General features: G+C 47.8%; 12 protein-coding genes across 12 annotated transcripts; 1 reads left to right on the forward strand and 11 right to left on the reverse strand.

Moving 5' to 3' along the window:
* Positions 1-247: 247 nt before the first annotated feature.
* On the reverse strand, positions 248-1,129 carry N7462_009370 (MFS general substrate transporter; the record flags this gene model as incomplete). Its single annotated transcript, XM_057081084.1, has 1 exon — positions 248-1,129. The coding sequence occupies one exon, from the start codon at positions 1,127-1,129 to the stop codon at positions 248-250; it is 882 nt and encodes a 293-aa protein (XP_056929921.1).
* Positions 1,130-1,676: 547 nt separating this feature from the next.
* N7462_009371 (CAZyme family AA7) lies at positions 1,677-3,137 on the reverse strand (the record flags this gene model as incomplete). Its single annotated transcript, XM_057081085.1, has 2 exons — positions 1,677-2,900; positions 2,967-3,137. 2 exons carry the CDS (start codon positions 3,135-3,137, stop codon positions 1,677-1,679), a joined length of 1,395 nt encoding a protein of 464 aa, XP_056929922.1.
* A 432-nt stretch (positions 3,138-3,569) lies between these two features.
* On the reverse strand, positions 3,570-4,409 carry N7462_009372 (SDR family NAD(P)-dependent oxidoreductase; the record flags this gene model as incomplete). The annotated part of the gene is made up of 2 exons (XM_057081086.1): positions 3,570-3,763; positions 3,824-4,409. The coding sequence occupies 2 exons, from the start codon at positions 4,407-4,409 to the stop codon at positions 3,570-3,572; spliced, it is 780 nt and encodes a 259-aa protein (XP_056929923.1).
* A 272-nt stretch (positions 4,410-4,681) lies between these two features.
* Positions 4,682-5,758, reverse strand: N7462_009373 (EasF; the record flags this gene model as incomplete). Its single annotated transcript, XM_057081087.1, has 2 exons — positions 4,682-5,423; positions 5,487-5,758. The coding sequence occupies 2 exons, from the start codon at positions 5,756-5,758 to the stop codon at positions 4,682-4,684; spliced, it is 1,014 nt and encodes a 337-aa protein (XP_056929924.1).
* A 120-nt stretch (positions 5,759-5,878) lies between these two features.
* N7462_009374 (FAD-dependent oxidoreductase) lies at positions 5,879-7,645 on the reverse strand (the record flags this gene model as incomplete). Its single annotated transcript, XM_057081088.1, has 2 exons — positions 5,879-7,504; positions 7,586-7,645. 2 exons carry the CDS (start codon positions 7,643-7,645, stop codon positions 5,879-5,881), a joined length of 1,686 nt encoding a protein of 561 aa, XP_056929925.1.
* An 849-nt stretch (positions 7,646-8,494) lies between these two features.
* On the forward strand, positions 8,495-9,658 carry N7462_009375 (dimethylallyl tryptophan synthase; the record flags this gene model as incomplete). Its single annotated transcript, XM_057081089.1, has 1 exon — positions 8,495-9,658. One exon carries the CDS (start codon positions 8,495-8,497, stop codon positions 9,656-9,658), a length of 1,164 nt encoding a protein of 387 aa, XP_056929926.1.
* A 1,046-nt stretch (positions 9,659-10,704) lies between these two features.
* On the reverse strand, positions 10,705-11,598 carry N7462_009376 (phytanoyl-CoA dioxygenase family protein; the record flags this gene model as incomplete). Its single annotated transcript, XM_057081090.1, has 1 exon — positions 10,705-11,598. The coding sequence occupies one exon, from the start codon at positions 11,596-11,598 to the stop codon at positions 10,705-10,707; it is 894 nt and encodes a 297-aa protein (XP_056929927.1).
* Positions 11,599-12,470: 872 nt separating this feature from the next.
* Positions 12,471-14,094, reverse strand: N7462_009377 (aldehyde dehydrogenase; the record flags this gene model as incomplete). Its single annotated transcript, XM_057081091.1, has 3 exons — positions 12,471-13,642; positions 13,711-13,910; positions 13,967-14,094. The coding sequence occupies 3 exons, from the start codon at positions 14,092-14,094 to the stop codon at positions 12,471-12,473; spliced, it is 1,500 nt and encodes a 499-aa protein (XP_056929928.1).
* A 2,134-nt stretch (positions 14,095-16,228) lies between these two features.
* Positions 16,229-17,265, reverse strand: N7462_009378 (uncharacterized protein; the record flags this gene model as incomplete). Its single annotated transcript, XM_057081092.1, has 3 exons — positions 16,229-16,858; positions 16,907-17,024; positions 17,114-17,265. 3 exons carry the CDS (start codon positions 17,263-17,265, stop codon positions 16,229-16,231), a joined length of 900 nt encoding a protein of 299 aa, XP_056929929.1.
* A 1,818-nt stretch (positions 17,266-19,083) lies between these two features.
* On the reverse strand, positions 19,084-21,324 carry N7462_009379 (uncharacterized protein; the record flags this gene model as incomplete). Its single annotated transcript, XM_057081093.1, has 6 exons — positions 19,084-19,722; positions 19,789-19,844; positions 19,922-20,113; positions 20,292-20,676; positions 20,755-20,833; positions 20,894-21,324. 6 exons carry the CDS (start codon positions 21,322-21,324, stop codon positions 19,084-19,086), a joined length of 1,782 nt encoding a protein of 593 aa, XP_056929930.1.
* A 382-nt stretch (positions 21,325-21,706) lies between these two features.
* Positions 21,707-22,347, reverse strand: N7462_009380 (uncharacterized protein; the record flags this gene model as incomplete). Its single annotated transcript, XM_057081094.1, has 4 exons — positions 21,707-21,736; positions 21,818-21,981; positions 22,149-22,204; positions 22,262-22,347. 4 exons carry the CDS (start codon positions 22,345-22,347, stop codon positions 21,707-21,709), a joined length of 336 nt encoding a protein of 111 aa, XP_056929931.1.
* A 1,300-nt stretch (positions 22,348-23,647) lies between these two features.
* On the reverse strand, positions 23,648-25,145 carry N7462_009381 (ANP1/MMN9/VAN1 family protein; the record flags this gene model as incomplete). The annotated part of the gene is made up of 5 exons (XM_057081095.1): positions 23,648-23,814; positions 23,878-24,093; positions 24,173-24,220; positions 24,285-24,916; positions 24,973-25,145. The coding sequence occupies 5 exons, from the start codon at positions 25,143-25,145 to the stop codon at positions 23,648-23,650; spliced, it is 1,236 nt and encodes a 411-aa protein (XP_056929932.1).
* Between the last annotated feature and the right edge of the window lie 867 nt (positions 25,146-26,012).

Genomic DNA, 26,012 nt, shown 5'->3' on the forward strand with positions numbered 1-26,012 from the left:
CTTCCCAGGAACATTGGAGGCAATGAATAACCAAATGTCGATAGATAAAAACCGGAAAGTGCAGCAAAAAAGCCACATCCCACCACCAAAGGGAGAGTTCGTATCCCGGAGGCTATACCGGAGAGGCCTTGCACTGCTTGGAAATATAATGGCAGATAATATAAGACAACGAAGAAAGAAGCGGCAAGGAAGAAGATGAACCCGCAGTTTCCAAAGATGCGCCTTTGAAAAAAAAGACTGCGCGGGATCATAGCGTCGTCTCCCATATGCCACTCCCAGGCGCAGAAGATGAGACCAATGATAACGAACCCAGCAAGCGTTCCCACCACATCACGGTGACTCCAGGGCTTGACAGCACCCCCCATTCCATTGCGAGAAGGTAGCATATCATCGTGCTCGTGAGAAGCATGACCCCTGTCAAATCAACTTGCTTAAAGATTGAGATCCATGTCGCCGGCTCCGGCTTTGGTCCAACCGGAGGAGTAAAAAGAAATAGGATGGCCGCTAATGCAAGACCACCAATAGGCAAATTGATCCAGAAACACCATCGCCAAGTGGTCTCCGTCGTGAAAACACCTCCAAGCAACGGGCCCACAAAACTGGCAAAAGCATAACTCATTCCAAATATAGCGGTGAGGGATCCTCGTATCCTCGGTGCTGCGCTCACTGCAAGGATGGTATATGCGCCAGATGCGACACCAGCTGCGCCGACTCCAGCAATTGCGCGACCGACAATAAGCATGATTGGCCAATTTGCAAGGGCACATATGAGAGATCCTGCTTCGAAAACCGCCATGGAGATAATGAAACAAATTTTCAACGGAAAGAAGCGGTAGATCTTGCCCCATGAAGCTTGTGTTGCCCCGTCGGTCAAGAAGAAAGCCGAGCCATACCATCCTTGGCTGTCAATGGAGTGGAACTCTTTCGTGATACTAGGAATTGCGGTGGAAATGATGGTCATATCGAGGGCAACCAGAAACAAGGCCAGACCTAAGGCTAGAACCAGGATACCCAAGGACCATCCAGTCATGTATCCATCATCTGCGGCTACATCAACGGGACTTCTTGGCTGATCCGAATCTGACCCTACTCCTGACACATTTTCGGGCAGGGGTTTTGATTCTTCCATCTTGTTGCGGGTCGCGTAGCCAAATGAAGGGGCATGGATATCAGGAACATGTTGACAGATCACGGCTATGCTGTGCAGTTTTCATAATATATTTGTCGTCCCAGTTGACATTCCAAAAGGGTGGCACCTGGGATTCCGTGTTGAAGTTCCTTTCGCAATTCTATGACTGCAACAAGAATGCTGGACCATCAATACAACTGATTTACAATCTGTCTCGATGAAAATATTAATGACCCTGTTATTCAGGCTACATAAGACACAGTCCTTTCAAAATTGCCGTGATTGGTTGGCTTCAAAAGACTGAGAAGCCCAAATGGTCTAAGTTTTAACCCCAAGGGAAATGTCTATGCCAGTTTTGGTATTTTGCGACCAGTGGCACAGCGATGAGAACGACAATCATTACAGAACCCATGAATGGGCGCCTTGCAGAAGATTCGCTCAAGCTTATGAAACAAACGATCAAAGCAAAAGCAACGAGCAACCAATTCGTGTTTTCCGATAATTCTTTGACTTCCATGACTAGATAGATGACCAAAGTGTCAATTTTCTACAGTTTTGGCTGGGAAGCTTGGTTCTGGATTCCGTCAACTTCATGAACACCTCTCTTCACCTTATCAGCTAGCTCGAGAGACAATAAGCTGAAGGCGTGATAAACTTTTTCTCGGATCTCAGGGCAGGTCTGTGCAATAGACCCAATCAGTCTCTCTACTAACCGATCTTGAAACTCCTGGCCTCGGAAAGAAGGGAGAACCTCATAGTACTCCCGAGCGAACCTGTAGTCATCCTCGTTAGACTGGGACCATGCTGCGGAGCTAGTTTCGGCGAGCCACTCGACGAACTCAGGACCAAGTGCGGACTGGGGTCCTAAAGCCGAGGGAGTGCGAGCCCGCGGAGTGGGCTGCTGGGTAATCGGCAGGCGATACCGTTGTGCATCGGGATACGCAAACATCCGGGCCTGCAAGATGGGATCTTCCGAGGCCTCAATACCCGGCACCAAGTTGGATGGTGAGAACGCTCGCTGCTCGACCTCGCGGAAATAGTCGGTCACATTACGGTTCAGGGTCAATCTTCCAAATTCCCGAGGCTCCAGCAATTTCACTCCCGTTGGATATGTCCCCAGATTCCAATGTTTCGTGACGTCGAGGATATTGAAGCCCAGATTGGGCGCGTCCTTTGGATCCACCAGCTGAACTTTCGCGATCCATGATGGATTCTCGCCTCTCTCGATTGCTTCGAAAAGGTCTTTGCTAGCAGCGTCGGGATCGCTAGAGTCAATATTGGCAATTGAACCATTCTCAAAATTGGGACCACGCTCGGATGCCAGAAAAAAATGGGCGTATTTAAACGAGCCATCGGCCATGACCCATTTGAATGCATGGCCGGAGTAGCTACTCATTGTGCGCCAGGTGAACATCCGGCCGAAGTCACTGAATTGGAGCAGCGTCATATGGAGGGATTCATGATTCTCCGAAACGAATTTCCAGAGCATGTTGGGGTTGGGTCGGTTCGTCTGGGGGTCCCGTCGCTGAGCGTGAATCATTTCGGGGAATTTGGCAGGATCGCGGATGAAGAAAAAAGGAAAGTTCAGGAACACCCAGTCCCATTCTCCGTCTTTGGTGAAAAACTTGGTGGCCATGCCTTTGAGATCCTGAACACTGTCTGAGGAGCCACGTTCCAGACCGGTCGTTGAGAAACGAGTCATGACTTCAGTCTTTTTGCCGACGCCGAGCAACGATTCAATGTTGCAGATATCGGAGATATCGTGAGTCACCTAGTGGGATTATCGTCAGGTCGATTGGGGGGATAGTTGAATTGCACAGAAAAGAAGCAAGCCTACCTCGAACTCTCCGTACGCCCCAGCTCCTAATGCGTGGACCGCTCGCTCGGGGATCTTCTCCCGGTTAAAATGGGACAATGCCTCTAGAGTGTAGATATCTTGAGGACCGACGCTGGAAATTTTCGAGGGAGCCATTCCCATCACGGGGCATTTTTCCGCATTCGAACTCATCTTGTGTTTTTTCTATTTGACAAAATTTGAGGGGAGGGGGTATAGAGACTGCACTTCAAGTCTAACAATTTAAGGTTGAGGATCAGCCGAGCTTAATCCCCGGGAGCAATGATGCCTAATAAATGTCATAATAAAATTCACGTGTTTCAGAACTTCGTTTTTGCATTTTCGGCTAAGTAAGGGGGAGGAGGACAACCTACTTCAGCTCTCACCGTCTGCTACAACGATCTGACATGAATGCAAGGGATTCGCTAGCTACATCTCCATAATCCGGTGTTAATGCAAGGGGTATACTAAATTTCCATCGTATTCATCTTCTATTCTGAATGTGAGTGTATCCGCAGCTAAGGTGCCATGCAACGTGCCATTGATAATACCTCAGCACTGTGCATTCATAAGCAGAAAGAGCCCTTGACGACCAAATTACCAGGCTCATGGGATACCAGCTCCAATATTGATGTTCGCTCCGAATACAGGACGGGAGTCTTCGCTCAATAGCCAAACGATAGTACGCGAAACATCCTCCGGCTCAATCACGATATAGCCTTCCTTGACATACTCTTCCTCCACCTCATGTGCGCTTTTTCCGGGAGCAAACTTAGGTAGCATTGGGGTTCTCGTAATTCCTTGTTTTCAAAAGACGAAATCAGTTCCTGACATGCGTAGAGATCGGAGCACAGGCTCACCGGGCGAAACGGTGTTGACACGAATTCCAAAGGGGATTACATCTTGAGCCACACACGTCGTCAGATAAGCACAAGCCCCCTTGGATGTTCCATAGGCAAAGACATCCGGCATATGTACCATCGATGCAATGCTCGAGACGTTCACGATGCTCCGATCTCCTAGCATTGGCTTCATGGCTTTAATCTCGGCTTTTATTGCAAAAAATACACCGTCAAGATTGACCTGGAAGATTCGTTTCCATTCTGTCTCATCTTCTTCAAGAAGAGTCGGGGACTGGCGTGTTCCAGCCCCCTGGGCAAGGCCAGCAATATTAGCAGCGCCATCGAGTCGTCCAAACTGAGCCGTGATAGTCCCGATCCACTCATTCAAGGAAGATGAAGACGTCACATCTACAACGGTGCAGTGAATTTCTGTCTGGGGATATGTAGCTTGGATGGATTCTCTGACTTTGACCAGGCTCTGGTGAGAGATATCTCCAATACATACGGCTTTGGCTCCTCTTTCCGCTAGAAGTCGACAGGTTGCGGCGCCAATCCCAGATGCACCGCCTGTGACAGCGAATACTTTGGATGAAACCGAGGCCATTGATTAGGTAGAGCAAGATATTGAAATAGTTTAGCGATATTGAATACGTCTGATAGTGGATTTTAAGAACCTACTTATAATTCACACTCAAACCAGCCAATACTACACCGCACTGAAATCCCATGGTTAATTCCGCGCACTGTTTTTTTTTCTTTTCACACCGTATGCTAGGTTTCATGCGTCTATACATCTATATGACGCTTCATCCTATTTTGGATCTGATTGTTAGGGTCATAGTCACAGGCACACAATTGACAATTTTTCCCGCTGATTCATAGTTGTAGTTGATAGAAAGCAACATCGCAACCCTCATCCGACCACTCATTGACGGAATTGAGTCCTGCTGCTTTGAACAAATCCTGTCGTTCGTCCGCGCCATACTTGTAACTACAGCCGAATCGGATCTTTTCATGCTTTTCAACAATGATCCCGTCCAATGGGGCGCCTAGACTCACGTTATAGCCTTTCGTGATCAAAGAGGCCTCATGCCTCCCGAGAACATAATTCCATTCACTCAAAAAATTCCAGTCTCCAACGTTGAAAACCGGCTTTGACTCCTTGCCTTGAGCGAACAGAGTATTTCCATAGTCAAGAGATACTAAGGCAAAGGGACAAACGCCTTCCGCTGTATATGCACGCAGCACCTTGGTCGGGACTTTGCAGCTGTCCAGGCTCAATAATATAGAGCTTTGGCTCGGATTAGCGGTCAAGGCACCATCAGCTATTCCTTGCAGAAACTTGGCAGCATTAGAGCGGGAGAAATTGCCAACAGTCAGCCCGAACAACAGTAGAGTGTGTGGCAGGTCCTGAACTCCTGATGTTTCCTTGAGCCAGTGCACTCCATCTTCGAATGTCCCATGCAATGCACCAAATCGGACAAAATTGAACTTTTCGGCGGGAATAGCTTCTAGCGTTGACTGAAGTCCTGAAAAGCTTAGATCCAGGGCATAGTACGTTATGTACTTCTCAGCGGCCTCTAATGCTTCTAGCAATGGCAGGACTTTTTCTAGGCTTCTGGGATCTATTTCAGTATTATATTCGATTGACTCAGGATGAAATACTTTGTTTTGTACTCACGCGCTCCCAAGATCAACCACTACGCTGTTTGGGGCAATCGACGCGGCCATCTCGCTCACTCGAGTGCGAAGAATTCGCAATTCTTCATGGCGAGGGTAGAAGTCTGACGCGGTGGAGTGTTGAATCCAGTGTCGAATTCCCTCATCACTATAGAAGAGCAGCGCCGGAAGAGTCTTGGGTGTCTGTGACAGTCCAGATTTGACTTGATCAGCTATAGAATCTTCAAATTTGCTCCGACGAATGTCAAGAATGCGTGGCTGAAGAATGGTCATCGTTTCGTGGGTCTCTTTTCCCCGAGCTATGAACGTCTATAGAAATGGATGAGGCTACCTCGACCTGACGATTTATGTTCCTTTTTCAACCCTTGAGTCTCGGCGATCAACTTTCAAGGTTCATTGCCGTATTTTTTTACTGCTCATACGCTGTTGCTGGTATGCAAGACGCACTGCATGAGCAGGTTTGCGTAGCACATCAATCAGCCAGCTCACGAATACATTCCTCGTTCTACACATTCCCTCCGAATCCCACTCCTCACTTGCCACTCCTTGTCTGCTGAAGAATAATCCACTAGGGTCCCACACACGTTTCACCTGGGATAGCCTCGCATATGTCTCACCCCAGTAAACTTCCTGGAACTCTTTCTCATTTGGGTCTCCCACGTTGCGATATGAAACCCGAAAGCGCGGGTCGATTGCGTACAGCAAAGGCATATAGATATTGGTCAGATCATGCTGGGCAGCCGCGCGTCCCTCAATGGATGGTTCAACTGTTCGCACAAAATTGATCAACTGGGCGGAGTCTCTCCATCCAGGATGCATGGATGTGTTGACCGAATTTTTATTCTGCACGATTCTTCCCCCGAGATTGCTAGTAAATAATAGGTCTCCGGGGACCATAGGAACTCGTGCCAAGGCATGGCCCACATGCTTTGGGCCATCAGAGGCGTTAAATAGCTGGTTAGAAATCACAACCGATGACCCAAGTATGCCGAAGTCGTTGTCGGTGTGGATATCGGGCACTTGTCGGTAGTTGTTGCTGAGACGGGGCAACGCGATCGAGCTGTACGTGGCGTTATTTTCAATCAGCCTCAGCTCGTTGTACAATGGCCACATGCGCTGGTCGACACTTTCGCTTTCGGTTCGGTTAAGGAAGAACAATTTTAGACTGGCCTGAAAGGCCTGATCAGGCAAGGCCTCCACTACTAGCTGGCCACCAATCATTTCCCTGTTGAGAATCTGCAGAGCCGTGAACAAGCAAGCGAGTATCTCAGGCGATGTGCTTTTCGCGTGTGATGATTGGACACGGAGCTCAGCAACGACAGCAGGGATATCCGGGAATACCCGGACTGTAGCCGCTGTAACCACGCCAAATGTCCCTCCACCCCCTCCGCGCAAGGCCCAAAACAGATCCTGGTTTTGGTTGGAGTTCGCAATAATCAATCTGCCCTGTGGAGGCGTTAGGTATGCTCGTTCCGTATCATGAGTTCGGCTGGTGGGACTTACGTCTGCGGTGACCACTTCAAACTCCAAGACATTGTCGACTGCCAACCCGTATTGGAGGCTCAAAAAGTCAGACACTCCTCCTCCTTGTAAAAAGCCTCCAGCCACACCAACTGTAGGGCAGTCGCCGCCGACCACGGTATATCCCTTCTCAGCAGCTCGGGCATAGAGCTCTCCCACCTGTACACCAGCGCCAATGCTCACTGCGGGTCCGAACGTCTCATGAGATCCATTCGGCCGGAAATCCTGATAAAAGCTAGTCTTTTGCAGACGGTGGGTATGAATCTGCAAGGAGTTGGCTGCACTGGATCGTCCAGCCAAGTCATGGCCTGTGTTGCGAATCGTGAGGCGTAGATCATGTTTCTTGGCAAAGAGTACAGCTTCCTGGATATGCTGAACTGAATCCACCAGAGCTGAATAAAGAGGAATGCGACCTTGGTGACATGAGGTGTGATTTGACATTTGCGTTCCGATGGGGCATGTCTCTACTTCGGATGGGCCAGCCTCCCATACCCAATCCTGCAATGCACCTGAATAAAGCCATTAGATGATGGAGAACTTGGATTGATATCTTCAGATACAGCGTAAACAGACGCTTACCCGGCTGAGATGCCCTCCACCCACTGTCTTTTGATAAGCGGATAACTTCTTGACACCCATTTTGGTCGAACATAGGCGCATGGCACACAGACCCAATGGGCAGCAAGTGAACCAAGTTGAATTCAATTGATTTATTCAGTGAACTCCATTCTTCCTCATTCGGCCAGCAGTGTTCCCATGGCCGACATCGACACAGGGACAATGGTTCCAATTGTGTGTAAGCCAGCCAGCTGAAAATAATCCCAAGTACGGCGTTTCCCCAAAAAGCCAAAGAACATCGTGTCCAATGCTTTGTGTCCAAAGCTCAAACGAAAGAGGATAGGTATCAAAAACAGAAAAAGGAGAAGGAAAAAACAAAAAAAAATAAGACTTCCGAGATCGAGCTGGGCTCAGCTTTTGGGACATTCCAAGTTTTTGATGATCGGATATATATACCAATATACAATGCCCTTGGGTCAATTATGGTCCAGGTCCTCCAGGGCTGTCTTGCTACTTGTCCATACTAGACATCTGGAGGCTTGCAGCTCAAACAGTAAGGGGCAGATATGTACATTATTTAAACATACCTATGTGAACTCCCCTGTCCCTATCCATATTCGTGATACATACATGAAATTGCAAGAGAGCCACGTACTATCCGATGAAGCAAATGGCATTCCGACCGCGGAGAGTTCGGGGGTTAAAAGAAGCATACCTCAAGTGGCCCATCATGGCCAGTCACAACGTAGTATCTCGCATCCAATATGAGCCATTGGAATGCACCATCAGGATGTATTATTTAATTACGGATTATGTTCTAAATTAAATCGGTTTCAAGGACTCTTGAAGAAACACCCCAAACACGGAAAGCCATAACCCCAGTATTTTCTACTCTTTTTTTCAGTACAAACACGCAGACAAATAATCATCATGGGCTCAATCGAACCTCCGAGTACAAATGCATCCCGTTCATGGGTCTACAAGACCATCACCGAACTTGGTGATTTCACCAACCATGATGAGAAGCTTTGGTGGCATAGTATCGCACCTATGTTCGCTGAAATGCTGAACGTTGCGGGATATGACCTTCATTCTCAATACAGAATACTCTGGGTCTGTCAAAAACACGTCATTCCCTTCCTTGGTGTTTACCCAACCCCAACCAACAAGCGATGGCTCAGCATATTGACTCGATACGGCACACCTTTTGAATTGAGCCTTAATTGCACCAACTCGATAGTGCGATACACATACGAGCCTATCAACGCCACTACAGGTACTTTGAAAGATCCGTTTAATACCCATGCAATCTGGGATGCACTGGATCGAATGGTTCCATTACAGAGTGGCATCGATTTGACCTTCCTTCGACACTTCAAGAATGATCTTACAGTCAATGACCAGGATGCGCAGTATTTGCTGGAAAACAACCTTGTGGAAGGCCATATTCGCACCCAGAACAAGCTAGCCCTGGATCTCAAAGGTGGAAAATTCATGATGAAGTTGTACATTTATCCCAGTCTCAAATCCTTGGCAACTGGGAAATCGATCCAAAACCTCATGTTCGACTCTGTCCATCGTCTCTGTCATGAGCATCCTACTCTTGCGGCCCCTCTTGCAACACTGGAGGAGTACGTTGTTTCTCGTGTGAAAACCGGCACTGCGTCTCCGAGACTTCTGTCTTGTGACCTTTGCAATCCATATCAATCCCGTATCAAGATCTACATCCTAGAACGGAACGTATCCCTGGCCGCAATGGAGGATATGTGGACTATGGGTGGGCGCCGGAACGATGAAGCATCACTCGCTGGGGCGGACATGCTCCGCGAGCTGTGGGGTCTTCTTCGTATGCCAGATGGCCTACGCAAATACCCAGAGCCTTTCCTTGATCTTGGAACTATTCCGGATGAGCAACTCCCCCTCATGGCTAACTATACTCTCCATCATGATGAGTCTATTCCAGAGCCTCAGGTGTATTTCACAACTTTTGGTATGAACGATGGCCGAGTGACTGACGGGCTCGTCTCGTTCTTCCAGCGCCACGGCTATACCCACATGGCGCAGGCATACAAAGAAAGCCTCAGGGCATACTAGTGAGTCTGCATGTCCCTTGTCGATTACCTTATCTGTGGATTAGTCTGACACCCCTCAGCCCACATTCAGATCATGATACCATCAACTATCTCCATGCGTATATTTCATTCTCGTACCGAAAAGGCTCACCCTATCTGAGCGTTTATCTCCAGACTTTTGAGACAGGAGACTGGCCAATCTGTAAGTGGAAGTTTTTTTGTCTTCGCCACATTTCATTATGTTCATCTTCCTTTTGTTTAGGCAACTTCGGTATTCCAATATCAAAGCCTCAATCTAAAGATCTGGGCTGCCAGCACCCTGTCTCTTTTAAGGTACCTTTAAAGGGGCGCAGGGCTAGCATGACCGGTGAGTAGAAAATGTGTAAGAGCGATCAATACCTCTAGCGCACATACCCCAAAATAGTAGAACAGAGCAGGAATCACTAACCTCGACACAGAAATTACTGTCTAATAGCCCTCTAGTGGAGGGGTGAAGAAGTGGGAGAGATTTTTCCCCAAGCATATGTCAAGAAATTGGACTAAACACATGGCTATTACTTTACAAGGTCTTAATTCCGGTGTGGGCTCTGTATCAATTCAGCACTGTTATTTATGCACAGTTCAACTCTGGCCGTGGCTTAGTAGGAAAGCTATCCAAGGAACTAGGGGATTTTCTTGCCTTCTTCGGCGTTCTTTCTACTGAGTAGTCATTTCGAGAACCACAATCACCGCGGTTTTTTTCCACCCTCCAATTATTGACCTACTATGACTATGAATTGCTTGCTATCCTTCCTTGATTTCTCATTCCTCGTCCTCGCATTCTCCGATTCCCAATTTATATAGCAAATATTGAGCCTTGATTGGAATAATTTATCCAAATCTTACTTCCTCTTCCCCTTTTCACCTTGAAGTTTTCTTGGGTCGAGTTTCTATAAAATTCCAAACGCAGTAAAGAATATTTATTCATAGTGATTTTGAGTTTCTTTATTCATCTCAAAAGTTAAAGCAATTTTAGCAATCACATGGTCCGGCGTCTTCGCTTTATTCTTCAGTCTCGTTCTCTCTGCCTTAGTAATGCGATAGCCACCGTTTATCAATCTCATCCTCGGATAGCGGTTGTTCTGACTTCAGACCCAACTGCTTCCCAAGATCATTCATATGCAATGACCACAATTCAATTCCCTGGCATTTCACAGATCGCCACCCAATCATTTTCTGCGCCTGAGGAGTCATGCTCTCAACAACATTTCGTGGCAGGAATGCTGACGCCTCAACTGGAGTGAAATATCCGGATTGTGTCACAATAGGGAGAGCACGACGATTGAAGTTCTCAGAACGATTTTGACCCGCTCCATGCAGGACCTTGCCGCCGAATAGAACAGCGTCTCCGGCATCCATTTCAACGGGAATAGACTCTTCAATCGAAGGCTGGTAATCATAATCGTCCCATTTTTCGCTGCCCGGAATCACGCGGGTTGCTCCATTTTCGTCCGTGAATGGGGTCAGGGCGATCAGGAAATTGAACATGGCTTCTGGGCATTCTCTGCCCATAGCAGTGCAAATTGGGATTCCGTCGTGTTCCCTATGAAGCTTCTGTCCAGCGTACCCGGGACTAGTCTCCAGTACAGCAGACGTAGCTAGCCAGTAGTCGCCTCCGGTCTCTTTCCCGAAGACCGTTTCCGAGATACCGTGGATGATTGGGTGATTCAGGACATCTTCTCTGTAGGTTTTGCTGATAAGGGCCATGTGGCCTTGTCGCTTCATGTTGACCCAATATTTCTCCTGGTAGGTACCACGGCTTTTGTGAATTTTAGTAATATGCGGATCAACATCTCGGTTGATATTCATGACTTGCTCAGGCGAAAGAAACTTCTGCACGATCACGCATCCATGTTCTTGCAAGACTTTTTGGATTGCCTCGAGCCCTGCACTAACTGGAACGCAATGAATTGATGGTTTCATGTTTTTGAGATTGGTCATGATATCCGATTTGATGCTCGATCGCGCCCTCGGGGGAGTCTAGGACTGCGTAGTTCAAGTAAGAGAGATGGAGAGCTCGTACGTGGATGAACACAGATCTGGGCTTAGCCAAAATTCTGACAAAACTTTCTCTTTATCAAGATAACCTGACAAGGACTTGGCCAGAAACTCTTACCTGAATTTTGCCAGAAGCAACTTACGTACCATAAGGTCTGGAACGCCTCACCTGGGTTAGGAATATTAAATGGAGATCAAAAACAAGGAATCCCCATATTCGCTGAAATCTATCTGCTGCCCTTGCTTTACGTTACATCGCAACTCAGAGTTGTTCTCTAAACAGCTGCGTCTCACATGCGCGCATACCTTTCCATGTACTCAATTCCGCTCTCATGGGTAATTTGTAACGAGATTGTGCCGTCGATCCATTCCTGAGCCTGCGACAGACCCACCTATCTGGTATATCCCAATGGGGGGGGGGTGAAAGAAAACATTTCTCGCTGTGCTTTATGTTGACATCACACCGCCACAAGTAGATCGTTCTCGGGGTGTAGCCTAAGTTGAAGTATTCCTTCAGTATATAGATACACTCGAATTCGAAATTGGCTTCCATATTATACACAGAGAAAGTATCTCGGAATCTCGGACCCTAGGACTGGGCCAATACTAGAGGCGGCTACACCTTTTTGAGCGTTAATGTGGAGTCTGGCCTTTGGTTTGCTTTGCTGTGAAACGCAAGTATGTGTATTTCTCATGGAAGCTAATTTCGAATCCGTGTGTAGTGAAAAAGAGAAAGGTGATGGAAGATTTTGTTTAAATTGATAATATTCAGATCTCACGGAGGTTTAGATCATTCTCTATAGAATATTACCGACGTTGATGTGAACGGCCTTAGTCTGGTAATAAGCCCGCAATCCTTCTCCGCCCAGCTCCCTCCCGATCCCACTTTGTTTCATCCCACCGAAGGGGACCCGCACATCACCGTCGTTGCTGCTATTGATCCAGATGGTTCCAGCTGCTATGTCTCCAGCAACACGGTGTGCTCGCTGAATGTCCTTAGTGAATATCGATGCACCAAGCCCATAGACTGTGTTATTTGCCAAGGCAACAGCTTCTTCTTCCCCACGGAAGCTCTTCAGCACAAGAACAGGGCCAAAAATCTCTTCCTTCCAAATGCGCATGTCTTCTTTGACGTCGATGAAGACGGTAGGTAAAATATACAGCCCCTGTCCAGGAACTGCGGTTCCTCCTGTCGCCACGGTAGCACCCTCTGACTTTCCACTCTCGATATACTCGAGCACTTTGTCAAACTGCAGCTTACTATTCTGGGCTCCTTGAGAAGTCCCTTCATGGAAAGGATCTCCTACCTTGATAATCGCGATGGATTGCTTCAACAACTCCATGAAGCGAGGCATTATTTTGTCATGCACAAGGACTCTGGATGTTGCGGTACAAATCTGCCCTTGATTGTACATTGCACCAAAACAAGCCCATTTAGCGGCTTGTTCAAGATCTGCATCATCAAAAACGATTAGTGGGGACTTTCCGCCAGTTTCAAGAAGAATAGGCTTCAAGGTCCCAGCAGCTAGACGCATGACCTCTTTACCCGTTGCAGTCGAGCCTGTAAACGCAACCATATCCACGTCCAGGTGGGTCACGATACTAGAACCAGTCACCCCGCCCAGACCGTTGAGAATATTGACCACACCGGGTGGAAAGCCAGCCTTTTGAATAAGAGTTGCCAGGAAGAGAATACTCAATGGTGTTTGCTCCGCAGCTTTCATGACGATGGTATTTCCACAGGCAAGAGCAGGTGCCAATTTCATTGCTGCCATGGCCAATGGAAAATTCCAGGGGATGATTTGGCCCACGACACCAACTGGCTGGCGAATAGTATACGCCAGACTTTGACCCGTGCCTGAAAGGACCGTTGTTTCGCCGTGTATCTTATCCGCCCAGCCCGCATAGTAGCGAAATATTTTAATGACTTCTTCCAAGTCATCATTCAAAGCTGCTTTGAATGGCTTCCCTTTAAAATCGCATGTGATTATAATATTCCTGGAATGTTTTGGGAGGGGTGGGGGTAAGAAACCATACCATTGTCCCAAGACTCAATAGCTGCCAAAGTCTTCTTATCCCCATCAATTAAGTTGGCAAGCTCAGTCATCAGGCTTCCTCGCTGCGACGAGGGTAATGACTTCCATGAGGGATCACTGAGCGCTGCACGAGCTGCCTTCACAGCAATATCAACGTCATCTGCGCCGGCTGCGAAAACAGATATAATACGCTGTTGGTCTCTACATTATAGCACTCATTAGCTTTAGTTCTTTGGTGCTTGATGATTTCTGCTCACACTGGGTTGATGCTGTCAATTGTAGCTCCGGATTTAGAGGGAACAAAGGTGTTGTTGATAAAGAGACCTTTTGGCTGAGTGTATCTGACACCATTTGGTGCAACCAAATCAACAAACACGTCAGCCATGTTGATCTAACTCTCGCAAAAGGCAAGACAACAAATCAACCTCTTTCTCGAATTGAAAAAAAGGACCTGATGATTAACCATATACCCTGGGGAGGTTTTCCACTTTCGAGCCTGTAAAACACGCGCAATGTCCAGTTAATTTCTTTGATTAGTAATAACAAGGGATGCAAATGTGAAAGCCCGATACTAAGATCCGGGTTGCGGTGAGTAAGCGCAAATTAGTCCCTTGCGTGGCTAGAATAGCCTAGCCAAGTCTTAAGACCTAACCGGATGATACAGCACAGTATCAAATCCAAGTGAAAAAAATTATGCAAAGCTGACATTTCTAGTTTCCAGTTCGAGCTTTGAATATGCACAGGAATGTACATACCAGATATACGGAATTCAATTCAAATGTAATAGTGAGTCGCCTGAATATGGTAACTATTAGGGAATTTCAGAGCGTGTTATTCCCTCGCCCCGAGAGATATGGTTTCGCTAAATTGTAAGGCCAGACAGAAATACGAGGCGCCGGACTATTTGTTGAGAAATGAAGGCACATTCCGGTCTAAATGACAAGACAAAGGTAAGGAATACACTCCATTTGTTTAGTGGGTGATAGGGAAGGGGTAAAATTTCATCTCCATGAAGCTTCAAAGTACCATGTCGACTGCCATCTGCCAAGTATGCGAACTAAGCTAATGTAGCACTGGAATTCGTCACATTTCTTCAATATTACAAGACGTCTAATCCTGGCCAAGCTCAGATACGAGCATGGCCAGTTTCATCGCCTGGAATCTGCCCATTACAGGAGCAGAAAGATCATCAACTCATCACCGAAGTATTTGCCAAACCGTTGCGAGACCCCTCCTCTCCAATGCCTAATTCGTCGCAATTGGATGCCCCTAAACGACTTACAAATCGCCATGATTTAGTCACCTGAAACACATACACCATGCTCTTGCCTAGCCGCAGGAGCCAAGCTGATTCTGATGAAACTCCCCCAGTCAGCAGAGCACTGTTGTCCTGCGAAAGGTCACATTTACTGCCCAAAGGCTTGCCAGCTTTGCATTCGACTTGAAAAAATCAGCAGGTGTATGCCTCTGGGTTTTTCAAACCCTTTTGTTCCTGCGCTGTTCTTCCCTGCAACTCTGGAGCCCGCGACGGTATTGAATTCGGTTGTATCTGTATCCCTCTGTCGCGGGATGGAGGTGCAATACACCAAAATACGTGACTCGGCCAAAAAGCGTGTACACGCTAAAAAGCGCCTGTAATATGGTATTATCTATTCTGACACTTTCTCAGTCTCAGTCCCGTGATGGAATCCTCGAAGTATTAGAAACACCGGAATAGGGATTCGATAGCTCACCTACTTACAAGGGCTAAGATCTAAATTTATATCCCTCCTAGTTCTACTCTACAGTTCGTCCGCGGTTACCGGCCCAAGGGGAAATCGTTTAAGGATTATCGGATCTACCGCTCTGTATATAAATATCTCCTGCTTCCCCGACAAGTAAGCGCAGGTCTTCTTTAACATAGATACAACTATGCTTGTTAAAGGTAATGGTGGCTAACTTATTCTCTATGTCAACCTATTTTCTATGTTAACCACTTGAGTTATTAGTTGTAGCTTCAGCTGCATTAGCCTCTGATTCCACACAGAGCCCAGCCGGACACCAGGGGCCTTCTCAATAATCTATCCGGCCTCGACTAAATTGTTCGCTACAAAAAAAAAAGCTAAAAGAAGAGATCAATTCAAACCGTTGCAGTACTGTTATAGACTCTGTAGAGATGATAATTATGCTTGACTCAGAATGAAGATGATCCACAAGAGGTCAAAGAGAATCATGTTGATGGCCTTGAGTGATACAGTGATCTACATAGGCTTTTAAATCACAAACGGTGGCCAATATTCAAGAGCATATCGAAACTTGGGAGGGTAATTGTCCAGAAGACGTTGATTCACCAGCGGTAGAGATACTTGTCAAACCTGCATTAGAAGAGTCGCAACCACTACCCACAGTGAAGTCATGGTCTAGTGTACGGGTGAAAGTATCGCCTTGCTGGTTGAGAAAAGTTGCAGCGTGATTGCAATCGACTGAGCTTAGCTGAAAGATTCCATCCCCACCTTGGTGCTCTATATCTTTGTCGATACTCAGAGGTCCAAGATTTCTGGGTCAATAACTTCAAATCCGGGAGTTGTCGGCAGTGAGCTAGATTGAGAATTTGCCGTGTTTGCCGTGGATGAATGAGTTGCCACGGAGCCGCATCTGGCACCTGATAAGTAACTTTCGCTATTGCTCGAGCAATAATTCTCTTGGGGCGATTCTATGATAAAGCATGTGGCGGCCAGGATCGGGACAAATATGTCACTTGAAATCAAGGAATTATCTCCTTGGCGCCGGTGTGGATAGCGATAAAATCGTAGCTTCTTTGCACCGTTTTCTTCGAACTTCACGGCAATATTGCCGTCGGCTGCTTTTCTCTTTCTCGATGGCTTTGGATTTCTCCAAATGGTATCATTGAGCCCGTGCACGTCATGCAGGTAATGCCTGAGTTCGCGTTGATTCTCGAATGCTTGAGAGCATCCGCAAATCGACGCCTTTGGTGGCCACGAGATTTCCTGCATATGTTGATTTTCGATATGCTCTCGTAGATTATCGCTACGCGTCCAATACTGTAAACGATCTTTGGCTAGCTTTTGATGGTCCCACAAACAGAAAGGGCAGTAAGCGGGGCGAATCACTGTGTTGCGGTACTTGACAACTTCGCAGTGCTGGTTCTCCTATGATTGGAGATGTGCAGTATATTGCTCCTGCTAATCTTGCAATACAAACCACTTTAGGCACTCGTAGCAATAGCGCAGCGACGATTCGGGAACTTGAAGTAAGAGTCCTCTCTCACGTCGAACGCAATCGTGAATATAGGCGCTTCTCTTACTTTTCGCAAGACTGTAGAGGTTTTTATTAGGATCCTTCTTCATTATTGAGTTATCACAACTCACTTTTCAATCTTTATTTAGCAGCCCTTTGCTAGACACAGACCCTTAATTAGCTCTTTATTAGGAAGATAGATCATATCTTCTTTGCGAGAGCAAAGAATACGGAGGTCTTCTATAAAGGAAAGTTTCCCTTCAAAGGTCAGCTCATCTGTATAGGACATAGATGCTGCAATTCGTGCAAGCTCTAGCATAATCAAGTATTACGCACGTATACAAGTATTGTTTATTTCTTGTGCCGGCTCCCCCTTTCCGCGATTTAGGATTTTTTCATCTCGCTTTGTTTATACCTATAAAGCTCGGTATTCCTTCAGCTTAGCTCGATGCTATCGAGCAAGTACTGCTTTATATTTCTGCTTTGTGACTCGAACGGCTGGCTTCTTAATTATTACATGTTTTAGCAATTTCGATAACCCTATTCATCTCTACTATTTCAGGTAGCCCTAGAACACTCTCTTTTATGTGAGCAGGCAATTTAAGAGGGAGCCCTAGCTGACAAAGCTAGCCGTATCCCTGGAGGAACTTAATGTGTTTTATTACTCTCTCCTTATCGAGCACAGCTGAGACTGTATCAACGGAGGAACAATAGGCTTAGTAGTGTTCTAGAAACGTTTTCGGGTCTCGTTGTGCTAGAATTTGAGAAACTAGCGCCGATCTATACCGTTCTGCGTTAAGGCATCAGGAACTATGACACCTTTCAGGAGGGTTGATGTCTCCACAACTTACTTTCAACTTCTTAGGCTAGATCGCGTCTAATATAATATATAGTTAGGTGCTTACTATATCCAGCCGTATTAAAGAATATATAAAGATAACTGTAGAAATCCTTGTTTGTGAGAGGGGTATCTTATAGCCCTCGAGCTGTCACATTTCGAAAAACGGGCTTCTTCAAGTAACTCTCTTTCCATCGTAATAGTATTTCTCTATTAGATAGATCAAAATTTGCTAAGTCTGACCTGACCGGCTTTCGATTGCGAAAAGAGCGCTATGTCCTAGCGTAAGTCCAAGAAGGAGGTCGCTAGACGCAAATAGTAGTCAGCCTCATTTTTGATACGGTGGGCAGAAATGCTGTTTTTTCTAAACGGGAACATTCGGCTTACAGGCATCAGCGCGCTAGTTATCACAGAATAGATGGCCCATTAGGCCATACCAATTTCGGAATAGCTAAAGCCATACTAGGAAACAAACGCTGATTGGATGTGGAGCATCAAGGGATGACTAGGTATCGAATCATCACTGGGCAATACTCAGTGATCCCTGAGCAGCCCTGATTGGTCACTGAGCGATCAGGTTGCCTGAGTCATGCCTCACCTGACTGGGGTGAGCCGATCACTGAGCCTGACCCCGTGCTGACATCTACTCACTGAGCCTGAGCCTGAGCGCCCTCATAAAAGCGGCGTCAGCCGAGACAGGAAAGCCTCACCTGGCAGACATTATCCAGTCTATATAGCTGCATATAGTTATGCCAAGGACCCTGCAAAAATTCCATAATAGGAAGGCCGACTTCGTCGAATGTGGCTGTGAGCTCAGCCAACAGGTGCTCAAACTCTTCCAGGAGAAGATGCTCTTCGTCCAGAATTTCGTCGATCTCAGCCTGTTCTATGCAATCGAGTGTCTCCTTGGCCAACTTGGTGCTTTTGCGACAGCAGACGTGTTTCAGATCCAGTGCATCGAAAGTCATCAGTCAAATGATGGCTCGGTCGGTTTCCGCGTCTCTTGGAGTTCGGCGCGCATGAGAAAATTGAGATGGCCTGGGAATCTATTCTCGCCTCTGCTCATGAAGTATTTTTGGGGGTATTGAAGGGTATGGCGCAGTGCCACGGAAAATGGCGTGCAGCCCTCGGGGGAGCAAGCGCAAACACATTCATCTCGATGTGTTGTCTGATAGATGAAGTCCAAAAACTGTAGCGGGTCATTCTTGGTACCCTGGACGTTGAAGGATGCATAGGTCGCAAAATGGGATAAAAAATAGTACAACGACTCCGGATATAGCAACTCGGCTTCATGGATCCCTAAAAAGTGAAGGGCTGTGGAGTGTGTTCCGGGTAAGACGACCTTGCAAGGATCTGCGCCTTTGCAAATGAGCCAGGATCCCCTTGGATGGGGATCCTGGTCATCGAAGAATATTGAGGTTTCACCATCAGGGGGGTTCGACCTGACGAGTCAATGAGATCAACATTTTTGAACCCTGCTTCAAAGAACAGGTCAAGCGTTGCGATCTTCATCCAATGGTGATGGTAAATGGAGCTCGAAGGGTCCTGGATTTGCAGCGCCGGGTCGACACGTGCTCCTCGAGCAACCAGGGCGTTATGAATTCTGGATGCAGTTGTATCCGGAATTGCATCATCCTCAACGTCAAGCTCGAGAAGTTCCTTTGGAGACAGATTTGCTTGTGCAAGTTTCAATAATCGTCTGCGCCGAGAAGCGAGCTCGGAGATAAGGAGTGTGCTTATTTTGCCCTCATCTGAAAGATGTTCGGATTCTTGTATATCATCAAACGTCAATTTGCAGCCCGATTGGAGCAAGACTTTTGTAGACTGATGATGAGAACCACGGATTGCCAGCTTGAGAGGGGAACTTCCTTGATATCTATCCATATCAGACCCTGCATCAAGCAATAGTTGGATTCCTCTCGCCCAACCAACCGCGAGCTGCAGTAATGTAGTTTGCCCAATCGTGTCATTTGCGACCGTTGGACATAACCGAAGCTCACGTACCAAATCTTCTTCTGATTCTAAGATCACAGCTTTCGCAATGTCTGGCATATTGACAGCTAAAACAGAAAGTTAGATTGCCGCCGTTCGCTTCATGCTGAGGGCTTATTTGTATGTTTCTTTTTTGAAAATTTACCTTCTTCGTTCTCGTCAAGGACACGGCACATGTTCGCTTTGCTGAATGCTGAGTAAAACGTCCCACTAATGGTCAAATAACCGCCACGTTGTATCAAAAGGGAAAGAAGTTGTCTTTCTTCATATCCAAAATTTGCTGTGCCAATAAAGCTATCCAACCCGGTTCGTATTAATGTATGCGACGTGTCAAGCACTGCACCGTTATGGATCAAGAACATAAATAGCCTTGAGAATCCCGTACACGCATCTAGATGCCATTTTGTACATGCTGGTATGCGTCACAGGCAGCCTTGAACGCAGGTCAGCCCTCTGGGAGATTTATTGGAATGTGAATGAAGAAAGACATGGACATACATCCAAGAGGGATCTACCTTCTTGAGTCAAATCAGACGGCGTCACCATCTTCTCCACAAAGAGGTATTTCAAAAGATTTATTGTATTGTCCACAAATTGGGCAGGAGGTTGAGACTTTGCCATTAGAGGATATAGGCCCAACGAGCGAAATCCAGGGCTATTGGGAGAAATAGGAACTCGTAAGGTGATACTTGGAGCAATGGAGAATCCCCAAGCACCTCGGCTTAATGAAAATGACGCGGTGATCGTAAGATTCAGAAGACGGCTGTGCAAAGTAAATTTCTTCGCAGCCTTCTCTGAGCGGCGAGTCGGTATAAGATCTCGCTGCGTATTGCACCAGGATTGAAGCAATTCGGGCGGTGGAGGAGAAGACTTTCTGGGAAGCTCTTGTAGCTCCAGGTGCTGTCAAGATATTAATAAGTTAGAATCCAAAGACGCGTTTAAGGCCATCGGCCATTTTGGACACAATTGACTAAATACCATAGCTTGAACTTCGCGCAGCAGTTTCGCTTGCATTAGAATTAAGGATGGAATCAGGCGCACATTCTGCGCCGAAAACCTATAGAAAATGATCAATACTGAATGCGGGGGAATTAGCAAAAGAGCCAACCAAGCTTACACATGAAGAGTAGTATGCAAGTTGATTTGCATCGCATCCAAATCATTGGCCAACCCTCGTAATGCCTCTTTACGAAAAGGATACGCGGCTCTTTTTCCATGAGCACGAACCTTTTCGCTTAGCGTTTCTGGGACAATGGCAGGTCTGCATTTTTCGATGGATGTTTTGACTCGCTCAATACCCTCGCGGAGAGTCTCAGTGTTCTCTCGCAAATTATTTGCGATTTGCGGGTCCGTGAGCTCAGTCTCTTGGATAAGTTGACGAAGTGCTTCCAAGGGAGATTCCAGTCCTTCGACCTTGCTAGCTATATCTTGGATCTCCTGGTGGGCTCCCCGCCAAGACCTACAATAGGCCACGATCTCTTCCCGTACCTGCAGTGCGAAGGATATTACGCCTAGAGCGGTGCCTGCAATCGAAAGAGGGTCTGCCATTTTGCGCCTATTGTGTGGAAGGGGATCGAACTGGAGGTGAGGGGCTGCCGCTCATGAAGCCCGTATTTTTATTGCGCTAGTTGCCTGGGCAAGCTCGGTCACTTGAATAGCCTTCTTTATTGTTGATTTCGCGATATATCTACTCTTAATTGTGAATCGTGGAGTCTAAGGCATAAATGAGCAGCACCATGCCTTGTAAATCCAGCATAGGCCACAGCCTGCAAGCTCTTATTTTCCATGAATAGCGTTGAAGTCTACCAACATCCGATGCTAACCGAGTAACTAGCCGAATGAACGCTTCCATTAAGACACTTGTAAAGCCCAACCAAGTCCCGAAATCCAATCAAAATGAAACCTCCCTCTGTAGCTGCCTTTTTTTGAATTACAGCTCCTTGCGCACGGCAGACTTGAACTAAATTTCGCACAATAGTCAGTAAAACATGTCAGGCAGATATACTCCTGTTGTGCCGACGATTGGTGGCGCAGCACGTACCGGAATGATCTGGGCCTTTTCGAGATCCCACACACCGCTATGGGAATAGATGTCGTTCTCCAGGATCTTGCGCACCTCGGCCTCGCTCTCGGCCACGGCAAGCATCATACTGCCCTTGAAGGCGGGGGTCTCGCCCTCAGCGGGGTGAGACTCGAGCATGGCACCTGGTAAAGCCTATGTATTAGTAATGGACTAGAATTTCGGTTGTGCGACGTCACACATGAATCTGTATTCATAGGATGCCGTGTTGTACAACCGGAAGAGGGGGCTCGGTCTGATGTCCGGGGGGGGGGGGGGGTGAAAGAAGCCAAGGAGGCAAGGAGCCACATACCACCAGCGACGATAGAGCCCGAGGCGACGAGGGGCTTGACGCCCTCCAGATGGGAACTAGAAGAAGACCGTGAGCCAACCTATCTCCATGATTTACCCGCGGGGCATCCTTACGGGCGAACTTCGAGACGCTTGGCCTGCGCGCCGGGCTTATCCGGCAGGATGCAGAGGAACTCCTTCTTGGCGGGGGCAGAAGACATGGTACGAAGTTGGGATGAGGGGTGTCGAGAGGAATTGAGAAAGTCACAAGAAGGTTTTTGGCAAGCAGAGAGGAGGGGAGAAGATAGAAATAATCTGGTCACTGGGGCGCGGAGGAAAGGTTGCCGAGCGTGGGGGAAAGCGGGGACTCGTGGCCGTAACAAAACGCGTGAGCAAGCCGACGGCATTGAGGCGAATGGTGCTGTCGAAATGGGAGTGGTTGGTAATTAGAATGGGCTTTGGAGATTCGACAGTAGGACAATGGGGACAATGGGCCAATGAAGGGCGGTGGAATGGGTTTGGAGGTGGGCCAGAGAGGGGAGAGCTGTCCCTGAGTCTCTGCGATCACGGAGTTAAGGATCTCAGGATTTAGGCTATTGCCTCGTGCACCCCCAACAACCTAATTTCTAGCCTCAAAGCGGGTCACGGGCACTAACACAGCAGACAACCCCAGGCGGAGAGAGCGGATGCACGGAAAAATTACTCTGGCAGTACTATACGATGCAGAAATCATTTATTATATATACATGCACCTCAGAACAGTCACTCGGAGGAGCTTGCTCCGTTACTCGATAATCCCAAGGACATCCCCCGCGCCGATCAGAAATGATCGGGCGAGGTATCGATCAACTTCTCCAAGAGACTGCGCAATGCCACTCAATCCTCCGCTAAAACTTCCACAGAAAGACCGGTCGACGCCAGTTCAATAGGGGCAGATATAAGAGAGAGAAACAATTTGGTCGGAGCCCAACACGGGATCGAAACAAGACTTTGATAGGAACATAAAGGAAACATGAAAAGGAAAGCACATGACAGTAATGGTCCGGTTCTCGGCCCCTAATTGAAGTTTGCAAGAAGAAAAGAGGATGGACATGGAGGATCAACCCATCTCCACATTGCCTTCTCCCGGAAATCGGGGAAGAAATGCACCACCGGCGAACTCTATAGACCCTGTAGTCCTGCCAAACAACATTTTCCCCCAAAGCGCCAAGGTAACAAATACAGACACACCCTAGAAACGCGGTACGAAGATGGATTATGGAAAATCATTAGGCTTCCGTCGCGACGCATCCCTCCAAGGAAGAAAGAAAAAAAAAAGAAAGTGGACAAGTTGATCACAGTAGAATCGGAAAGAGTCGGGCACCATGTCGAGGCATGACCACTGCGGTGGTAGGAGGCCGAGGAGCTCTGTAGGCTCGAAGAGAGAAATGGAGGGTGATCGAAGACGGGTGAGGATTTCAAGCTCAGCTTGAACCCTCGAGAGGCGTGCTTATCGGCTATTAAGATACAGGTAACTGCATTTTAATATGCCTTGCGGTCTCCGAGATTGCCGGGCTTCTCGTCCGTGTCGATGTGCCAGACCACATAGTTGGGCAGTCCCACAACCTGATAGCCCGCTCGCTTGGCCATGCGAGCAAAGCCTTCGGTCTCGGCTTGGTTCTCGAAAGCATAAGCCGGGAAGTTGACGCCTGCCGATACGATTAGCGTCACATTCCAGATCTCTCGGGTAGAATAGAAAAGTTTCAACATACCAGTGCGGTGAACATCGGCCTTGACGAGGATATTGACGCCTCCAATACCGTCAAGCTCGACCTCCTCATCCTTGTTCTTTCTCCAGTCACCCATGCTGACCAGGTATGTGCGACCAGTATCGTACTCCTTGTAGCCCTCAGCCAAAACGACATCTGGTTCGAGGGTTTCGCGGAGCCGGCGGCCCTTGTCAGATTCGATCCAGGAATTGTAGTCGACTATATTCACATTCTGTGGTCAGCAAATGAGGAAAAAATAAAACGCTTCTTGACCACGTCATCACAGGAATTGACTCACAGCGACCCTCAATGTCACGGCCATCCCGGTAGCGGTGGAACCAAATGTCTGGAAAGTTTTCGTTAGCCTCGTTCTTCGTATATTAATAAATGGGATATCGGAGGAATCATACTCGGCACGAGGATATCCTTATCGTGGGCCATGAAGTCTTCCAAGATGCGCTCCGGACAATCAGTGATGTCCACATCACGCCAGTACACCCAGGAGTGGTCGGGCTTCAGAGCTGAGTACAGGAGGTAGTTGCGGGCACGACCGATAGCCTTGCGACGAGGACCCTGAGCAGCAAATGAGTGTCGCTCTTCGACAGTCATGGGGGTGTCAGCGCCGAAATCCTTCTTGACAACGGTCGCGCTGCGGAATCGGATTTTTTCATCGGCGTGGTTCTGGATACGATCAAGTTCCGAAGCCAGATTGGCCAAAGTGTCATCCTTGGAATCGCCCACCAGGAAGGCCAAATCGATCAGCTCGTGCGGGTAGGTCAGTTTATACAGGAGGTCGAAGTATTTCTCGAGGTAGGGAGCGGCGTCGCGCAGGGGGGTCAGGATCAGGACACGTTCGCGGTTGGAAACGGCCTGGGTGGAGGACCGGATGGGGTTCAGATCGACTTCGGTGATGGAGGTGCTGTTGACTTCGTAGGGTTCGTGATGGTTGAAGAGGACGGGGGTCTGGGAGTGAGCATTCCACTCATTCATCTCGTTCAGGCTCATCTCCATGGGGGATTTGGCAGAGCCGTAGCAGTAGAAACTAGTCGAGATGTCAGTCCAGCACACAGAGGACAAGCTTCCGACCCTGACACATACTTTTGCATCTCCGATGCGGAGCTGCTGACGCCGCGCCATAACAGAATAATCAGGCCCGTCACGGCCACGGAGACCAAGAAGCGAGTCCGCGTCAGGAGAACCAGAACCGCTCGCCACGGCGGTAACCGGGCCCTGGCGGACTTCCAGTTGACTCCACCCTTGGGAATCAACATGATGTATGCGAGGAAAAGAGGTGGAGGGAGGAGGGGGGGGTAAGAGATATGACCGGTGGAACGAGTGGGTGTTGGCGATTTGGTGGTAGACTTCAGGAGCCTAGCAGACGAGGATCCCGGGGTTGTTGGGGGATCACTGGGCACGCCCGTCGAAAGCCCCTTGTCGACCAAACGAATGAGGCCTGAGAGGACGCGCGGAGAGCCACAAGATCGATTCACCGATGAGATGGGGTGGAAGGTGAAACGAAGGGCAAAGATAGGGAGGAGGGAAAAGAGGAGGACGGGATCGTCGGGGGAAAGTCAACCTGCCAAGCGGGAACGGGTTCAGATCCGCCCTAAGACAGAGACACCACCCGCCATTATGTTCCTTAGGTTATGGTTCTTGTGATTTTGTCATTATTATCGCCTCTCACTATCGAGGATTCTATCATCTAGTGCTTGAATATAGCTGTCTCGTCCTCCTCCCTGGATTCTCGTGGGCGGCGAGTCCGATCGAGATTTTTGACAGCCAAGGCCAGACCCTTTTTATTTATAGCACAAAACGGACGAGGAGGACCTGGCGGAGATGCTTCTTCTCTGCACTCGCTCGAGTATACGGACCACCATGGAACTATAGAGACCCAGAGGCCAAAGAAGCCTTCATAGTAACAACAAATGCCCCATCTTCAAAATAAAGTTGCTATTTTCCCGGTCTTTGTTTTTTTAGGGGAAACAAAATTCCTAAGGTTATTGCGTGTCACCGACGCACCCAGTCGTCAACCAGTGCCGGGTGTGGCGTCAAGGCTTGCTTACTGGTCTTCGGTCTTCAGGTCCCTCGAAGCTGACACTGTGTCTTTAATCAATGTAACGGGCGCTTCGACGATCCAA

The sequence above is a fragment of the Penicillium macrosclerotiorum genome (assembly GCF_028827735.1).
Source record: "Penicillium macrosclerotiorum strain IBT 26536 chromosome Unknown utg000009l_segment0_segment0, whole genome shotgun sequence".
Taxonomy (NCBI): Eukaryota; Fungi; Ascomycota; class Eurotiomycetes; order Eurotiales; family Aspergillaceae; genus Penicillium; species Penicillium macrosclerotiorum.